This window comes from Amblyomma mixtum, chromosome 6 (assembly GCF_055824585.1).
Source record: "Amblyomma mixtum isolate Tamu chromosome 6, ASM5582458v1, whole genome shotgun sequence".
NCBI lineage: Eukaryota > Metazoa > Arthropoda > Arachnida > Ixodida > Ixodidae > Amblyomma > Amblyomma mixtum.
The window spans coordinates 91,894,841-91,910,461 of NC_143017.1; the positions used below are offsets into that span (position 1 = coordinate 91,894,841).

At 47.3% G+C, this 15,621-nt stretch overlaps 1 protein-coding gene across 1 annotated transcript in view; it reads left to right on the forward strand.

Annotated features, from left to right (window-relative positions):
* Nucleotides 1–4,039, forward strand: part of LOC149339661 (CRISP/Allergen/PR-1-like) — a 4,235-nt gene extending 196 nt beyond the window's left edge. The window contains exons 1-2 of the mRNA XM_089550964.1: nt 1–553; nt 4,021–4,039. The exon at nt 1–553 is cut by the window's left edge and continues 196 nt beyond it. Of these exons, the coding sequence (XP_089407090.1) occupies nt 1–553; nt 4,021–4,039 (572 nt within the window). The remainder of the gene's footprint in view (nt 554–4,020) is intronic.
* The last annotated feature ends 11,582 nt before the right edge of the window (nt 4,040–15,621 follow it).

The following is a 15,621-nucleotide window of genomic DNA, read 5'->3' on the forward strand; positions in this document are numbered from 1 at the left end:
ACTACCGGAGCATGGTAGCCCTGGGAAAATTGCAGGGATTCCCTCCAGCCGCCAATATGGCTCGGCTTGTCTGGGACAAAGAGCTGGCTTCCGTGGCGCAAGCGAAGGCCGAGCAGTGTACCTCCGCCCAGGGAAAGGTCAACCACGACAACTGGCGCGACCGCTTCACGACCAAGTTCAATGGAACGGGGCAGAACCTTGCCGTTCGTGGGAGAAACTACCCTTTCACGAGCACAGACTGGCCGAGTCGCATCAAGGAATGGTTTATAGAGTACGAAGACTACCCACTGGAGCAGCGCCACGAGTTCCGACTTCCGCCCGCCTCGGAGCCTATGATAGGGCACTTCACCCAGCTTGTGTGGGCCAAGACGAGCTACGTCGGCTGCGGCTTTGTGGAGTACAGCATCATCGGAGCCGTCAAGCTGACGCACATGCAACTCTACGTGTGCAATTACGCGGTCATGGGAAACGTCTTCAGGAATCCGCTGTACCAGGAAGGCCCTGCCTGTTCTGCCTGCCCGAGCGGAACCGTGTGCGACAAGACTTTCGGCCTGTGCGGTATAACTGCCGCGGAACAAGAATCGGCCGCGAACAAAAAAAGAGCGGGCAGTGAAGAGGGGTCAAACGCCACCAAGACGGAATCGACAACCGCAACGCTGAAATCGGCTGGCGGGAAAAACGATTCGAGCAGTCCTGAAAAGGAAGCGGTTTCTACAGAAAAAGGATCCGGCACCACAAACAAGGAATCTTGGATAACTACAATGGAATCGGGCGCCACGAAGATGCCATCGACTGCTGGCAAAAACAGTTCGATCAATGCTAAAGATGGCGCGATTTCTGAAGATAAAGGATCCAGCACCACCAACAAGAAATATAGCATCAATAGAACGGAATCGAGCACCACCAAAATGACATCGATAGCTGGCAAAAACGCTTCGTGCAGTGCTAAATATGGTTCGATTTCCGAAGAAAAAGGATCCAGCACCACCAACAAGGAATATAGCATCAACAGAACGGAATCGAGCACCACCAGAATGACATCGATAGCTGGAAAAAACGCTTCGAGCAGTGCTAAATATGGCTCGATTTCCGAAGGAAAAGGATCTAGCTCCACCAACAAGGCATATAGCATCAATAGAACGGAATGGAGCACCACCAGAATGACATCGATAGCTGGCAAAAACGCTTCGAGCAGTGCTAAATATGGCTCGATTTCCGAAGAAAAAGGATCTAGCTCCATCAACAAGGCATATAGCATCAATAGAACGGAATCGAGCACCACCAGAATGACATCGATAGCTGGCAAAAACCCTTCGAGCAGTGCTAAAGATGGTGCCATTTCCGAAGAAAAATTATCTAGCACCACCAACAACGAATACAGCATCCGTAGAACGCAATCTAGCAGCACCAGAATGACATCGATAGCTGACAAAAACGATTCGACCACCGCTACAGAGAGGGCGCATTCCGAAGAAAAGATATCGAGCATTGACCAGAAGAAATCAACTGTTGAACAAAATGAATCGAGCGGCACGAAAAAAGGATCGACTGCCGGCGAAACTGGTTCAAGTACCAACACAGAGAAATTTTTTTCTCAGAAAGTGGCACCAAGCGTCACTAAAGAGGAAACGACCGTGAATAAAACGGAATCGAGCACTGCAAAAATCGGGCCGACTGCCGGAACAAATGATTCAGGAACCACCATACAGGAATCTGATTCTGGAAAAAAGGTCGTGGCCACCACCAAAAAGGAACTGAGAACCACTAACATGGAGTCTACTACCAATAATAATCATTTAGGAACCACCAAAACGGAACCGCATTTCGGGAAAAGGGAACCGAGTCCCACTACAGGGGAACCTACCACCGAAGCAAAGGAAGATCAACAAGCCGTTCACCTGAAAGGCAGTAGTAGTTCATGGACTGCTTCTGACATTACCTGGCAGGTTGCCGTTGGAGCTGCTACCGTGGTTGTTGTGGCCATTTTAAACAGATACGCGGTTTTTATTTAAATGACGTTCTTGACGGCGCGTTTCTCTCTTCTAATGTTTTGTGCCCCCCCCCCCCCCCCCCTCTTCCATTTATTTTAGGAAAAAATAACCGACTTGATTTCATTTCGTTACGTTCATATTGACCTTCATTACCATTTTTTTCTTCGTAATCGTTGACATTTTGCTTGCAGTAGGTAGTCACCTGCGTTCAGAGTTGCGCCGAACTTGTTCCTATGTAAATGATTGCTGTCGGGGACTTATTTGTTGTTTTTAGGGCATAAAGAAACTGTGCTGAATAGGAAATTATGTACCACTATCTTAGCATTACGGTGATTCTGATATAGTGGCCAAGCGTTTCATAAACATGTCTACCAAACATTTGTCGTGCTGGCAGTGGAGTTCCCACAACGCTCGAGTAGGCAGCACTGTCCACTAAGCGCCACCGGCATGCCACCAATAGCGTTGCTACCATAGCATAACGGCGTGGAAAACGAGTACGAACGAAGTACCAAACAACAGGAGCACTGTCTGGTTCTTCGTCCAGTTTTTCGCGCTGTGATACCATAGATCGTAACCAACTTGGCCAGCTTTCTGTCTTTCTAAGCATTGTTACGTTCCGCCGACATGCTCTGCTTGCTGTCCGCTGATTACTATCTTGGAATGGAAGAAACTAACCAAGTTATCAGAAGCGTGAATTAAGTGCTCTTGCATTTAAACGTGTTCAGTGATCAGCAAGTTTGTTGTTATCTAGCGCGTAAAGATGAGGTCTCCTGTGATTCCTGCCGTTCTTCGTTCCATTTATATCTTTCGAACCTTATTTTTCTTCCCATCCAGTAGATAATTTTTTTCTGACCTTAACCTTCTATTATTTTGGAGATTGCCTTGACTGTAATACTCGAACTGTTCCTCCAACTTTCCTGCGTTTACTGCATTGCCATTTTCATGGCAAAGCTTTCCACCATGTCTACGGGACACAACCCCAGTTCCATTCGACCATACCTCCCTCCCTTTGACACCACCTTTTCCACAACGTTACTTTTACTTGTCTTCCTACATATAAGCACGATTGTTAAATTTTTAGATTCTATACGCGGTCGCTTTACTCCTGTACTTCATATATTGTTGCAAATAAAAGTGTTTGCTTTAGGAAAGAACAAAAATGCGGCGATCGCGTAGTGGTGTAGTGCAGAGGCCAGCGGGTTCGAATCGCGCTAGCAGCCATAAATTTAATTTATTTATTACGTCATCCCGCCACCTGGCACTTTGACTCCCTTTGCTGCGGCTGTCCCCTTCGGTAGCGATGTCGATGCAGACGCAGCCTACCGGCTCCTCCGGTGGCAATGGATTTTCAAATTTGGAGGCGCGTTGTGATCGGTCCTTGGTGGTCAAACTACAAGGATGGTTTCATCACTGTCGGAACCAATCAGGAAATTTCCTGACATCCGGCGGGTTCTGGTGTGACGACAGCTGTAATGCTGGTGGTGGTGGCGTTGTGTGCTAATGTGCTAACCTTACAGTGACCTGTCAGCAATTTCTCCGCCTGAGTCACCCTGAGGGCTCCCTAACTGAGCGGCGATCAGTGTGGCAAAAAGTCTTGAAGCTGCTAGAGGACACTGACCTAATGGGACAGTTGTAGAGACTAAACCATCTAAATCAGCTGTAATTATATCGCACAAAAAGTTCATAAATGCTACTGCAGCTTGTCCACAAGGAGGGAATTCTGTTTCCGACCGATTAATATTGCTACAAGGAACATTTCGTTTCTATTTCAATCATCGAGTAATTGCTCATTTTACTGTATTTTTTTTCCATATTACGCGTTGGACTTATTCAGCAGGCGATCTTGCTCTCCGAACAGCTTCGTATTAGACAGGTGTTGTGGAAAAACTAGGCAGTGACAGAATTCTACTACTGTAACATTTCATTTGAGCGACACCTGTGGAAGAGTGCACGAAATGACTTTTGGCCTAGCGATGTCCAGGTATGCTTTACTTCTCGCGCTTCCTAAGCATCCTTGTTCAACTTGCAGCACTCTGTTCCTGGGCTGAATATCCGGTGATCTCTCCGAAGCACTCTTCCGTGGACAAGGTTTCCGAGCCGGGGAACAACGTGAATACGATGAGCACAACTGCAGCAAACTGGGCTTGATTTGTTTCCACAACGACTGTAAAGAGAAATACTGCCACCAGGCATACAGAGTGGAACAGAGCAGCCGGACGAGAGACAGACAAAAGAAGAAAACGACACATACGAGTGCTGATTCGCAACTACGTTTTTATATAAAAAAATCATATTTATAGCAATAATCAACCGGACCCAACAGCACCCAACTCGTTCAAGTTTCCATCCTTCCACCAGACGCTTACACGTGGAAGCTTGGTGCGATGACATCGTTAATGGTCTGTACACAACCGAAAAATAGCTCAATAAAGTCATTCCGCCGTTTGTTCATGTCTTTGTGGACAGAAAAAGACTAGTGCATGAAAATCAAAGACTAAATCAAAACGGCTGAATAGCCGATTGCCTATCCATCTAGAATGAATTGGTTTGGTTTATGGAAAACTAACGTCCCAAAGCAACTCAGGCCACGAGGGACGCCGTAGTGAAGGGCTCCGGGAATTTCGACCACCTGGGGCTTCTTTAACGTGCACCAAGGGGAAGCTTTGGGCCAGTTGGTCTGATATGTTGAAGAGGAGGAATAACTACGAACTTGAACAGACTTAAGAACGAGAAGAGGACAGGACGAGCGGTATTTTACGGTTGCTACGAGCGGTACGTCGTGCACCGACAGCGCACAGTACACGGGCCTCTAGAATTTCGCCAACATCGAAATTCGACCGCTGTGGCCGGGATCGAACCTGCATCTTATTGGGCTAACAGCCGAGCACCATAACCACTGAGACACCGCGGCGGCACCTAGGGTGATTTGATTAGATCGTGATTGAAAACGAAGATATTCAGTCTGATTAAAGAGTTGATTTGCGAAGGAGGCTGCGATGCAGTGAAAAAAAGTATAGTTTTTGCAAATGGCTCTGAAGACAGCGGAAGAACGAACACATAACACCGTTCCCTCCTTGCTTTTTCCATCGAGGAGTCTTTCCCATAGCTCGTAAGAAAGGCCTTCCAACCATCCGGTATAAAACACGCTACAGTCTCTTCGGAAGAATCAGCTCCGCTGGTGGGGTTCCGAACCCTTCGGCTTGTTTAAAATCAGGCTTACTGTCGGAGTAGTGTAGTGCAGTTTTGTCTACCAGTTCTTCGCCTTGTGAGAAAGCGAAAAGTAAGGAAATTTCTATCTTTTATTATTTTTTTTTCGGGCTGATCAGCCTCGAACGCGTATTGGTTGCTACGAGTCCATGACGTGCCATGAATCAAGGGCCGTGCATAGGAAAAGTCACTGACAAAGCAGTAATGCAAAAATACGGCGGTCTTCGCTTTGGGTTCAAGGAAATGTCAGTGAAAGCAGACATCATTTCTTTGCGAAGACCCCTTATGCATGTGAAGAATCTATTACATATCGTGTTTTTCTGATGCATTTACAAGTGTGCTAGCAATGCCTCCGGTTCGTATTGTAATCCTTGTAGAGCAAGGCGCATGACAGACATTGAATACAAAATTCTCTTACACTTCGCCACTGGAGCAGTGAGCTGTACACTGGGCGATAACGACCACGCTGTGACAGGCATGCATTCCAGCGCACACTCTTGAGCATGAACAAGGTCGCAAGCTTAAAATCGCTTGCTTGTACCAATAGCTAGGCGCACCGAATAAAATCTTGCCAAATCCGCAAAGCACGAGAGGCGTGACTTGCCCCGTAATCTGACACCGATGTAGTCACCATTATCGTATTTATCAGAAAACTTTCGTTAACAGTAAATTAAGGTCAGTTCCAGCTGTTCTTTTATGAGCACTGGCCGGTTTCCAGCTGCGAGAAACTATATACCTCAAAGCCCATGGGCGTAGAGGTAGATGGCGTTGGGATTGCGCACCGGCTTAGTGTGCCGAGGCGAATTCCGGTGCCGTCATAGATATCCACTGGTGAAAACAAAAAAAAAAAATTGTCTGTCTGTAAAACTGCAGTACAGGGTTACAAACAATGTGAATGGCAGCCAAGGCAAGCGACACGCTGTAAGCTAGCTAGGAAGAGAAAAATAGCTGTAAACATGTCTACGCCTTCCTGTACTCGACCAAACAGACCACTCAGAAATAGAAGCAAGAGAGAGAGAGGGAGAGGGAGAGAGTATTTGGTGACGTTTAAGACCAGGCCTGAATTCCCGCTGGACAACTTAACACTTTTAGTCGCCACCCAACGATCTTGTTTATTCCCCGAATGAGTATTTTGGGCATCGCCCCAAGAAATACAGTTTGTCTGGTGTGGCATGGAAGCACCAAGGGGTGATTATTTTGAGGAAATGTACAAAATTTCGTAAAGATTAAGTGACACAATGGTTCCGAGTAGTAACATTGCACCACGAGCATTTGTGCCATGAGTACTCCAGGAGAAACAGGGAAAAATGATATTACTACTTGTAATAAAACCTGTCGGCTTAAAAATGCTAAGGACTTGGTACCAAGCTCACTGCCATGGGAAATATTATTTACTGCATTTGCTTGTTGACACACAGATACGCAAAGACACGCACCCTGTTTACAAATAAAACGTTTGTCTGGAACAAAGAAATCTGTGTTAGCTGTAGCAAACTGTTAGAAGAATCTCTGTATTCGCAATATAAACAGTTGTAACAAAGAGCCTTAAAAGGCTTATGAACTTGTTAGTTCGGTCGCAACACAAATGGTCGGTGAACAAACACAAAAAATTCGCTTTTTCACCAGATCAGGAGGTGACCATTTTGGTGTTGTATCATGGAAAGTGGCAGCGCAAAGGGAACGGGGACGACAGCGAAGAAACATAGACCCTTAGTTTAACAGCGCAGAAAACGAGTACGAACGAGCCGCCAGTTCTTCGTTCGTCCTTGTTTTGCGCGCTGTTATACTCTTGATCGTTGCCAACTCGCCCAACTTTCTGTCCTTCTAAACATAGGCCACACGACCGGCGCTCGAGTTCATGTGCTGTGGTATATGTTTCTTCGCTGTCGTCTCCGTTTCATATGCGCTGCCACTTTCCATGATGTATAGCTGACCATCCCACAGAATGATATTAATTGCTGCGGTACTTGTCCACTGCATTATGCGTGAATTCGCCTGCGTTCTGTCTAATTTTGGATGTCTTCTTCATAAAGACGCAGTCATACCTCGCGTGCATATTGTCTTGCTCTACATATGCCAAGTACCTGCTTCTGTTCTCCCTCCTAAGGTATTCGAGGCACATTTCGCGGTACAACGGTTCCCACGTTCGAAACGGGTCATGTAAAAGCTGCTGCCACTTATATTGGTAATGACAAGGGGACAAAAACTAAATAAAAGATGAATGGGGTTTCTTACGCAACGCGCGAACGTTTGTGAATTTGTAGCTCACAGCAGAGGCGCCGCAGGAAATCCGCCCCACTCGTTTGTTGCCAGTGGCGGCCACCGAAAGACAGAAACAGGGAACAGCGGCAGGATAAGGTGTGTCGCCGTCGGGACGCTGATCCCACCATCTTGATACACGGGAGGAAGAGGCAAATACGGTGAAAGATGCCAAATCTGGAGTATTTGCTTTAGGAACACAGACCAGATATTGTTTGCACTTACGGAGCTTAGGCACTAGCGGCTTGGTTCTAGTAATGCAAAGGTTTGGGCTAGTTGACGGTGCAATGTTTAGTGAGCAGTGTGTAGGGGTGCAGGTCGTGTAGTAATACACACACACGCTTGTTTCTGTTCCATATGCATCTCTTACTAGTGTGTGCAACAGGGGTCTGAAACACGGGGACCGCGGGGCGCATACAGCCCGCAAACCCCTGTGGTGTGGCCCGCCAAGTATCAGAATTTCAGACTTTGTACTGAGAAAACGTTGCCACTTCTCACTTTTTTTTTGCGTCTATGACGATAGTGTAGCGCAGCCGCTTCTACACGCGCGAAAAGGTAGAAGGCTTGATTATGAGTCAACTGCTCCAGCTCCATGACACACCACCTTCATCCAAAGTCGGGCGTCCGCATCAGTGAATGTGGCGCCGACTTCTTTACACACCGCTGCGCGCCACGACAGCTATAACAAATGTGTTCTTGCATAATTCTATTTCAAGGGACATAAAAGGCTGCAGGAGAGATCTCGCAAGTGCACCGACATACTGGGGAATATGTAGAATAGTGTGGCAGTTTCAGTTTCCCAGCTAATTTTTTGCTGGGTAAGGCTCAATACTTATCAGCATACCCTCGTACAGACGCCTTTCGTGACTGCGTGCTGCACCTGCCCGCTCTCGAGCGCGACGTTTTGCTGTTCCAAATTTAAGTAATTATTCTTACTTTGTTGCCCCCTCGGCCTCGATGGTGCTTGTGACGGCATTCCAACTGCTGCTACTTCCTTCTGTTCATTTTTACCGGCGGTGGTCTAAGGCGAAACCTCTGACGTCGTTGGCGTCATTGCCGGCCGCTTTCAAGGACATCATCACTGCTACCGACGCATAACCGGCGGTATTTGTGCGGCCGCTAAAATGCCGCGACTTTCCTCATCTTGTACTGTCATTCGCATGTGTCATCCGAGTCCAACCTATACTAGGCTAAATTTGAAAATTGTTTAGGTGGGGCTTCAACACTTGGCCAGCCCTTCTCGAACAACATTCCTACGTCGAAAGACTACGCATGGTCTCTGCGGGTGTTTTCGGGTTTGCGGGTTTGCTGTGGTATCCAAAGCGAACGCATCGGAACGCGAGCGAAAAGTTCTTGAAGGAAACCAATTGTTTAGCCGATAATTACTAAAGCAGCTCGAAAGTCGGACTTCTGTTACCTTCTTGCAGGCACTCCAGTGCTGCCGAATAGAAAAACTCCTCTGGGATGCGTCAACAAAACAGCAGCATGTTTTAGATAAGCTTGGGTTGTTTTTTGAAGATGCAGTTACCAGCTCTAAGGCTGACGGCCACAACACTTCAGGGCATCGATTAACATTTCTCGGGATCACACATACGTGCATGCTGCACGTACGGAGGGCCGAAGTGCGTGGCTCGCTCCCGATAGGAACGCCCAGTCTTATCGACGGAAGCAAGCGGGGGATTTCCTGCCCTTGCGAATGGGCGTCGACACGTGTGTTTGGTCGCCTCGCCGTCAGAGGAGACCGCGGGGGAAAGGGCTGCGACAACCCACAGTTGGAAGAAGTCAGGATCGCCTCATGGGAGAAAACTGGCGGTGTCGACAAAATGGTGCACGCTGGAGCACACTGCTGAAAGAATGCGGCAACAGCTATGGGACGGAGAAAAACAAAAGCGCAACGCTGAATGGAATGCCGGCAAAATCAGCACATGCGGAAAGAGGTAGCGAGACGACGACAAGCGCGTTTGCATCCGGAAAGTACGCGTGATAAGGGACGGGACGAACTCGACCCATCCTCCTTTTCTTTTTCCTTACCCTTCGCACCTCTAAAGTCAGGGCAGTACTGAGCTGCGTTCTATAATAAGTGCGCTGCTTCTGAAGTCGGCGTGCGCACTTACGCTCTACGCCGCGCCTTCGAGTGTCGCTTGCCTGAATCAAAGCTAGGAGGAGTTGGACTTCAGCTGGCAGTGCTTCTTTTTTAAGATAGACACGCTCTCTGCAGACATGAAGTCGTCCTTCTTGTCGGCTTGTGCCGCTCTCGCGGTTCTCACACTGGTCCTGTACGTAATGTGCTCGGCCGACGCGGCGTGCCCGAGCACCAGAGGACGGTACAGCAACTGCGCATACACCACCTGTACTCCGGAAAGCTGCGCGGCCCGTGGTCTCGAGTGCTGCCCAAAGCCCTGCGGAGGGTCTTGGTGCGTCTAAGGTACGGATATTCAATACCCTTTAGAAGCTGTGTGTCTTGCTAAAGGGCGATATTTGAGACCCAGGGTTTAGCCAAGCCCAACTTTGGTTTCACGTACCGCATCATGGTTGAAGCTTTAATTCTGTGGTGAATATGCTACATTTTCTTCAGAGAAACTAGAAAGCAAAAAACAAATCATCTTACAATTTCTTTTCGCCCGCTTATATATATCTTCACTGTGCCTTTTAAAACTGCTTGATTTTCTGCAATGAGTATTCTTGCAGTGAGCTTTCCGCCTTCTGTGAAAATTGGTTTTTGAGAGACATACCTCGATGGGCTCCAGAACCCCGACGTAAGGGAAGGGATAAAGGAAGGAGTGAAAGCAGAAAGGAATAAAGAGGTGCCTGTAGTGCAGGCCTCCGGAATAATTTGGACCACCTGGGGTCCTTTACGTGCACTGGCGTCGCACAGCACACGGGTGCCTTTTGCGTTCCGCCTCCATCGAAACGCGAACGCCGTGGTCGGGTTCAATCCCAGGTACTCCGGATTGGTAGACGAACGCCTTAAGCACTGAGTCACCGCGGCGGATTTTCTAGCCCACCTCTTCGCGAATCTCTGACAGTATTTGCGCGCCTTAACAGCGATGGTTTCTCCTTTATTTTCTTCAGTGATAGCTCTACAGTCCGGGGTAATTACTTTGCAAAGATATGCCTACTTGCGGTCAACAAATCAGTGTACTAATGTCAGGACAAGAAAGCGAACTATATGCGCATCGCGCGTGCCAGCAGTGTCGATGTCGACCCGTGTTGCACTCGCAGAAAAGCAAGTACTGCGAGTAGCGACCTATCGTTGTTAGTTCAGGATATGCCCACTTTTCTGTCGCTCTGGGCCCACGAACTCTTATATGTCTAGGAATATTTGCTGTTGTCGTGCTACTTTTGCGCAACCAGTGTTTATTATTTTTGTTTTGCCAAGGTGCGGACACTGTAACATAATGCGGATTGGCAGTGATAAACAAACCTGCGCAAGGCATTTCTTATTTCCGATTCATTAACGTTGCGCCATCCTGGGATTTTTTTTCTGTAGCTTTGTCTGACACCTGTCTCTCTTTAAGGTTGAATATTGAATTAGAAATTACTTGCGTAAGTACGCGGCAAATGCAGTAGGCTCCTCGCTCGCACTTGTCTCCGTTGTTGAATGCGCATAGGTTGATTGGACTTGACCGTCGGCAGCAGCGAGCGCGATCTGCTGTTCGCGTGTCGCGAAGAGTCGCGTGTTCTGCACCACTGGCGACTTCGGCAGTCATTGCTGCTACGCCTCGTGAAGAGACAATTAGACATGTGTAAGTCTACTGCGGAGCTGCCTCAACCTGCACCCCCGAGGTTTCATGCAAGAAAGGCCACTGGATATTTGAGTCGTGGGGGTGGGGGTGTGAGGGATGAGAACAGTTCTTGAGGTGTCTGACATGTATGCTCTCAATGCGGGGTCGATTAGATTTCTGTATTTTATTGAGAAAACTCTAAAAGAGAGAGGCCTGTTGAAATAATTATCAGCTCGCCTGTCATCCAGGTGCAGGAGGAGCCCCGCGATTCCGACGTGCCACCTTCAGGTGTCCGACCTTCGCTTCCCCGCCCGACGGCTGCGAGGGCCACCGCAACAACCTCACCTGCCTGCAGCTCAACTGCAAGTCGGAGGCGTCCATGTGCTGCCGCGGGCCCTGCGGGAACCCTTTCTGCCTGAAGCTGGGACGACGCCGTACGTGCACGGCCTGTCCATCAAGAGTTGAATGAATGATGGAATGTATGAATGAACGAATAAAATTTATTCTCATATTTTTGAAAATGCTAGTGCTAGCATGTACTGTTCTCTGCCTATCCACAACGTACTAACAATTGTCAGATGAGTGACGACACCAGTAAGTCGAAGTGGTGGTCGTTACTGCGGCTAAGTACATGTACAGTGAAATAGTTTATCTAATTTTGAAAACAGCGTTTGTTATAATTCATGTCATGTAGAGTTTGGTTTAGTCGCAAATTAGTTGAGTTGGGCTAGTTAGGCTACCTGTATTAGTTCGGTAAGGCATGTTGACGGGCTGGTTGGTTTTGCATCTGTTGGCGTTGCAATGTGGGCGTTGCCTGAAGCTATAAATGTATGTTTTTTTCGAGCAATAAACAGTTGGAAGTTGGCGCCTGTCCGTTGTCTCCTCGTCTCTTTTTGTGTTCTCGTGCAATTATTTGCGCCTAGGTGGTTTTTTCCAAGTTTCAAGCTGTATTAGTTCGGCTAAATTAGTTGGATGTGATGATACTCTCTGTCTGCCTTTCTGAGACTTCGTCTTTTTGTGCGCTTTTCAGCCACATTTTCTGTAAGTTTGCTGAAGATACACGAAAGCCCTGCATACAGGGTGCTTACCGGAGACTTTACACAATTTTTAAGCTTAGGCTTTTTAAGTTAGGAGAGCGCTTCCTTCGACATGGTATTGTCAGCGATGTAGTACATCAGAATACGGCTAAGACGTGCTAACTAGCAGGCTGGTTAACTAATATCAAATACTTACCTTTTTAGCTACTACTGAGAGGTGTGTAGTCCACCTTAAGCAATATCCATATCAGCTTTTAGAATATTGAAAACGCGGTTACATCACGCCAAAATACATGCGCTTTCGAGAAGCTCGCATGCAAAGCTACCTCTCCCCTGCGTACTGGTAGATATAGTCAAAAGTTATTGGGGCTACAGCACCGAGGGTAACCGCGTTTTCGAAATTGTGAAGACTGATATGGATATTGTTTACGTTGGACTACATGCCTTTGACTAATTAAGGAGAGTAACAGTAATAGTTAACATGTTAACCATTTAATATTAGTTAACCAGCATGCTCATGTCTTAGCGTACTCTGATGTACTACACCACTAACAATACTATGCCGAAGAAGCGCTCTTCGAATTTAAAAAGCCTGTTTTTAAAAATTGTGTGAAGTCTTAGGAGAAGCACTCTGTATACACCGTCTGTTAATAATGCATATTATTCGCATAAAACGCACATGCAAACGAAAACTTAAGATTGATAATGCGCGATTAGGAAAATATCCCGATCTTTTATGGAAAAAAAAAACAGAAAAGAAAGACAGAAAAAGAAAAGAAATATGGCAGAAAACCACTAGTTATCAATCTTTAAAGCAATTCCATTGCCATCGTAATCCGGCGGCCCATAATCAAAAAATGCGCTTCATGGAGCACTAAGGAACAGAATGATGGTGATGCTTCTGTAGTCGCGGCGGAAAACAGTTCGACGACCGTGCAGCGGAGATCATTTCGCGCACACATAACACAGGCGTCAGAAAAGTCACGTCGCACTGAGAGCAGTTCTCAAACACAGTAAACACAAACGACGATCACTATCGGTGTTGGATACGCTGCAGGAACAATAGCGTGCACTTGCAATGTCTGTAAACAAAGGAACGAATGCGACTAGCTGTGAAGTTCGAAGTTCACTTCAGCATTCGGAGACAAGGCGTGAGTAGTGGACTTTTGAAACGAAATATATACCTGCAGGCGACTTCACTGACTTCAGCGAAAGGGCACTTGTTGCAGCTGTGATCACTTTCACTACGCTCGTACTTGTCACTGCTGTGAAGCTTACTTCACGAGCAGGGAATTCGCAGAGGGGAGTTGCTTATCGTTGCCGTTCGTAAAGATCCTTGCAAGAATTAAGAATACTCACTTGCAGCGGCCCCAAACGGCTCCAAACAAACACTTCCTGCCACCACCACTGCGTACGTCTTGCGAAGGATTGAAGGCCACTCCGTCAACTCATTACAGCCGACAAGAAAACTAAACTTGGTGGCAACTGTCGCTTTTCGTTGTTGCACGTGGGAAAGTTCAAACCAGCTGGGAACATCGGTATATGGGGCCAATATTGCATGCTTCGTGGCAAACCCACCACCGCCTATAGGCCTCACTTTGCCCTTCGCTTCGCGAACAGCCATCTTTGCACAGGTAAAAACGAGGTGGAGGGGACTGGCACGTCACACAGAATGCAGGCAATAGCTACAGCCCGGTTGTATGTCGCATCTGTTCATGCGGGCAAAAGTTGGAATTCACCAACTTGATGCGCTCTCCGTGCGCCAGGTGTTCGGCCCACGTCCGGAATAGTAAGGACGCTTCCGCATGTGCAACGTTATAAACACCGTATCGAGGCACCCTGACTGTCTGAAGCACAAGTGTCAATCCGTAAGTGAAGACACGATACAAGGCTACCGCCACTGTCCTTGTATTTTTTTTTTGTGCATCAGAAGTGCAGCTAGCATTTTTAAATTTTAGCCATTAGCAGACTGCTTCATTACCTTAAATCCATTTGTATCGAAATTTCGAGCTTGGCTTCATCCGAGACCTCTGGCTGGATTTTCACGCTGACGCTCCCGTGAGCTGACGGTTGAGTCAGGCAACAGGCGTGGGTAGGGCTCCGAATTCCGCTATACAGACAGGCCGGCGACCGCGAAAAGGGTATCTTCCCTTTGTGTCGTGTAGGAATGGGTGCATCCCAATCTTGCCTTCTGCTCCAAATCCAGGCCTCTGATAACTCCTGTAAACAGGTGGTGAACAGCACTGACCAGATTGTTTCTCCCTGAGTGACACCCTTTCTTATTGGAATTTAATTGCTGATTTTATGGAGGACTATGGTGGCTCTGCACCCGCTACAGATATCATCCAGTATTTTTACATGACTCTTCTACAACCTGATTCCTCAACGCCTGTATGACTGCTCAAATTTCGACCGAGTCAAGTAAGTGCTTTCCCGTAATTTATAAGGGCTATATACTATAGCAGTCGGCTATATTCTGCGTATTTCTCTGTCACCCGACAGATTGTGTGAATATGGCCCATTGTTGTGTACCCTTTACGACAGACTGCCTGGCCACATGGTTGATTGAAGTCTAGGGTTGTCCTGGCGCTATTAGCGATTACCTTAGTAAATACCATATAGGCCACGGACAGTAAGCTGATCGGTCCGTAATTTTTCAAGCCCTTGACGTCTCCTTTTTTCAATGGATTAAGATGATGTTAGCGTTCTTCCAAGCTTCTGGTACGATCGAGGTCATAAGGCTAAATTAAGGATTGGTCGCGAGAGGTTGCCCGCGAAAGCATTCTGGATCTCACGAGCCCCACCAATGGCAGCACCTACCATCGCAGGGCAGAGGCGCATTGCTTAACCTCTGCACCACTGCGCCAGGAGAGGCGTGAGGACCCCAAGGAATCTGTGAATGTTAAGTATACAATAACCAATTCTGGATGTACGGATATTAACCCACTAAAGCAAGCTTAAGTGTCCCTCCAATTTTTTGTCTCTTTCTTTTCCGCTTGCAGAAGGGAGCAGACGCTTTTGCATGGACAGGAACCCTTCCTCCTTTTCCTTTCTCGTGGCGGCTGCCCCTGGGAGAAATCGCGCCTCGAAACGAAAAAAGCGGTCGTGTGTAGTGCAATATCAGTGCAGGTTAAAGCTCCGCAGCTGGTCAAAACTATTCCGGAGTCCTAAACTGCGGCAGATCTTTCTAGTTTTCCTCTTTCACTCCCTTCTTTACGCGTTTTCTGAAGGCGTGGTTGAGGTGTACATTGCGCCATTTGAAGTTGAAGTGTGGAGCTAAGTTGAATTATGTACCACAAAGTTGAAAGCAATTTGAACATGACATGTGGTTGGAAAGGTGGGAAAAAGTGGCATATAAAAGTAGTTTGACTAGCCCCACCTCCCAAATAACCGGAAGCGGAT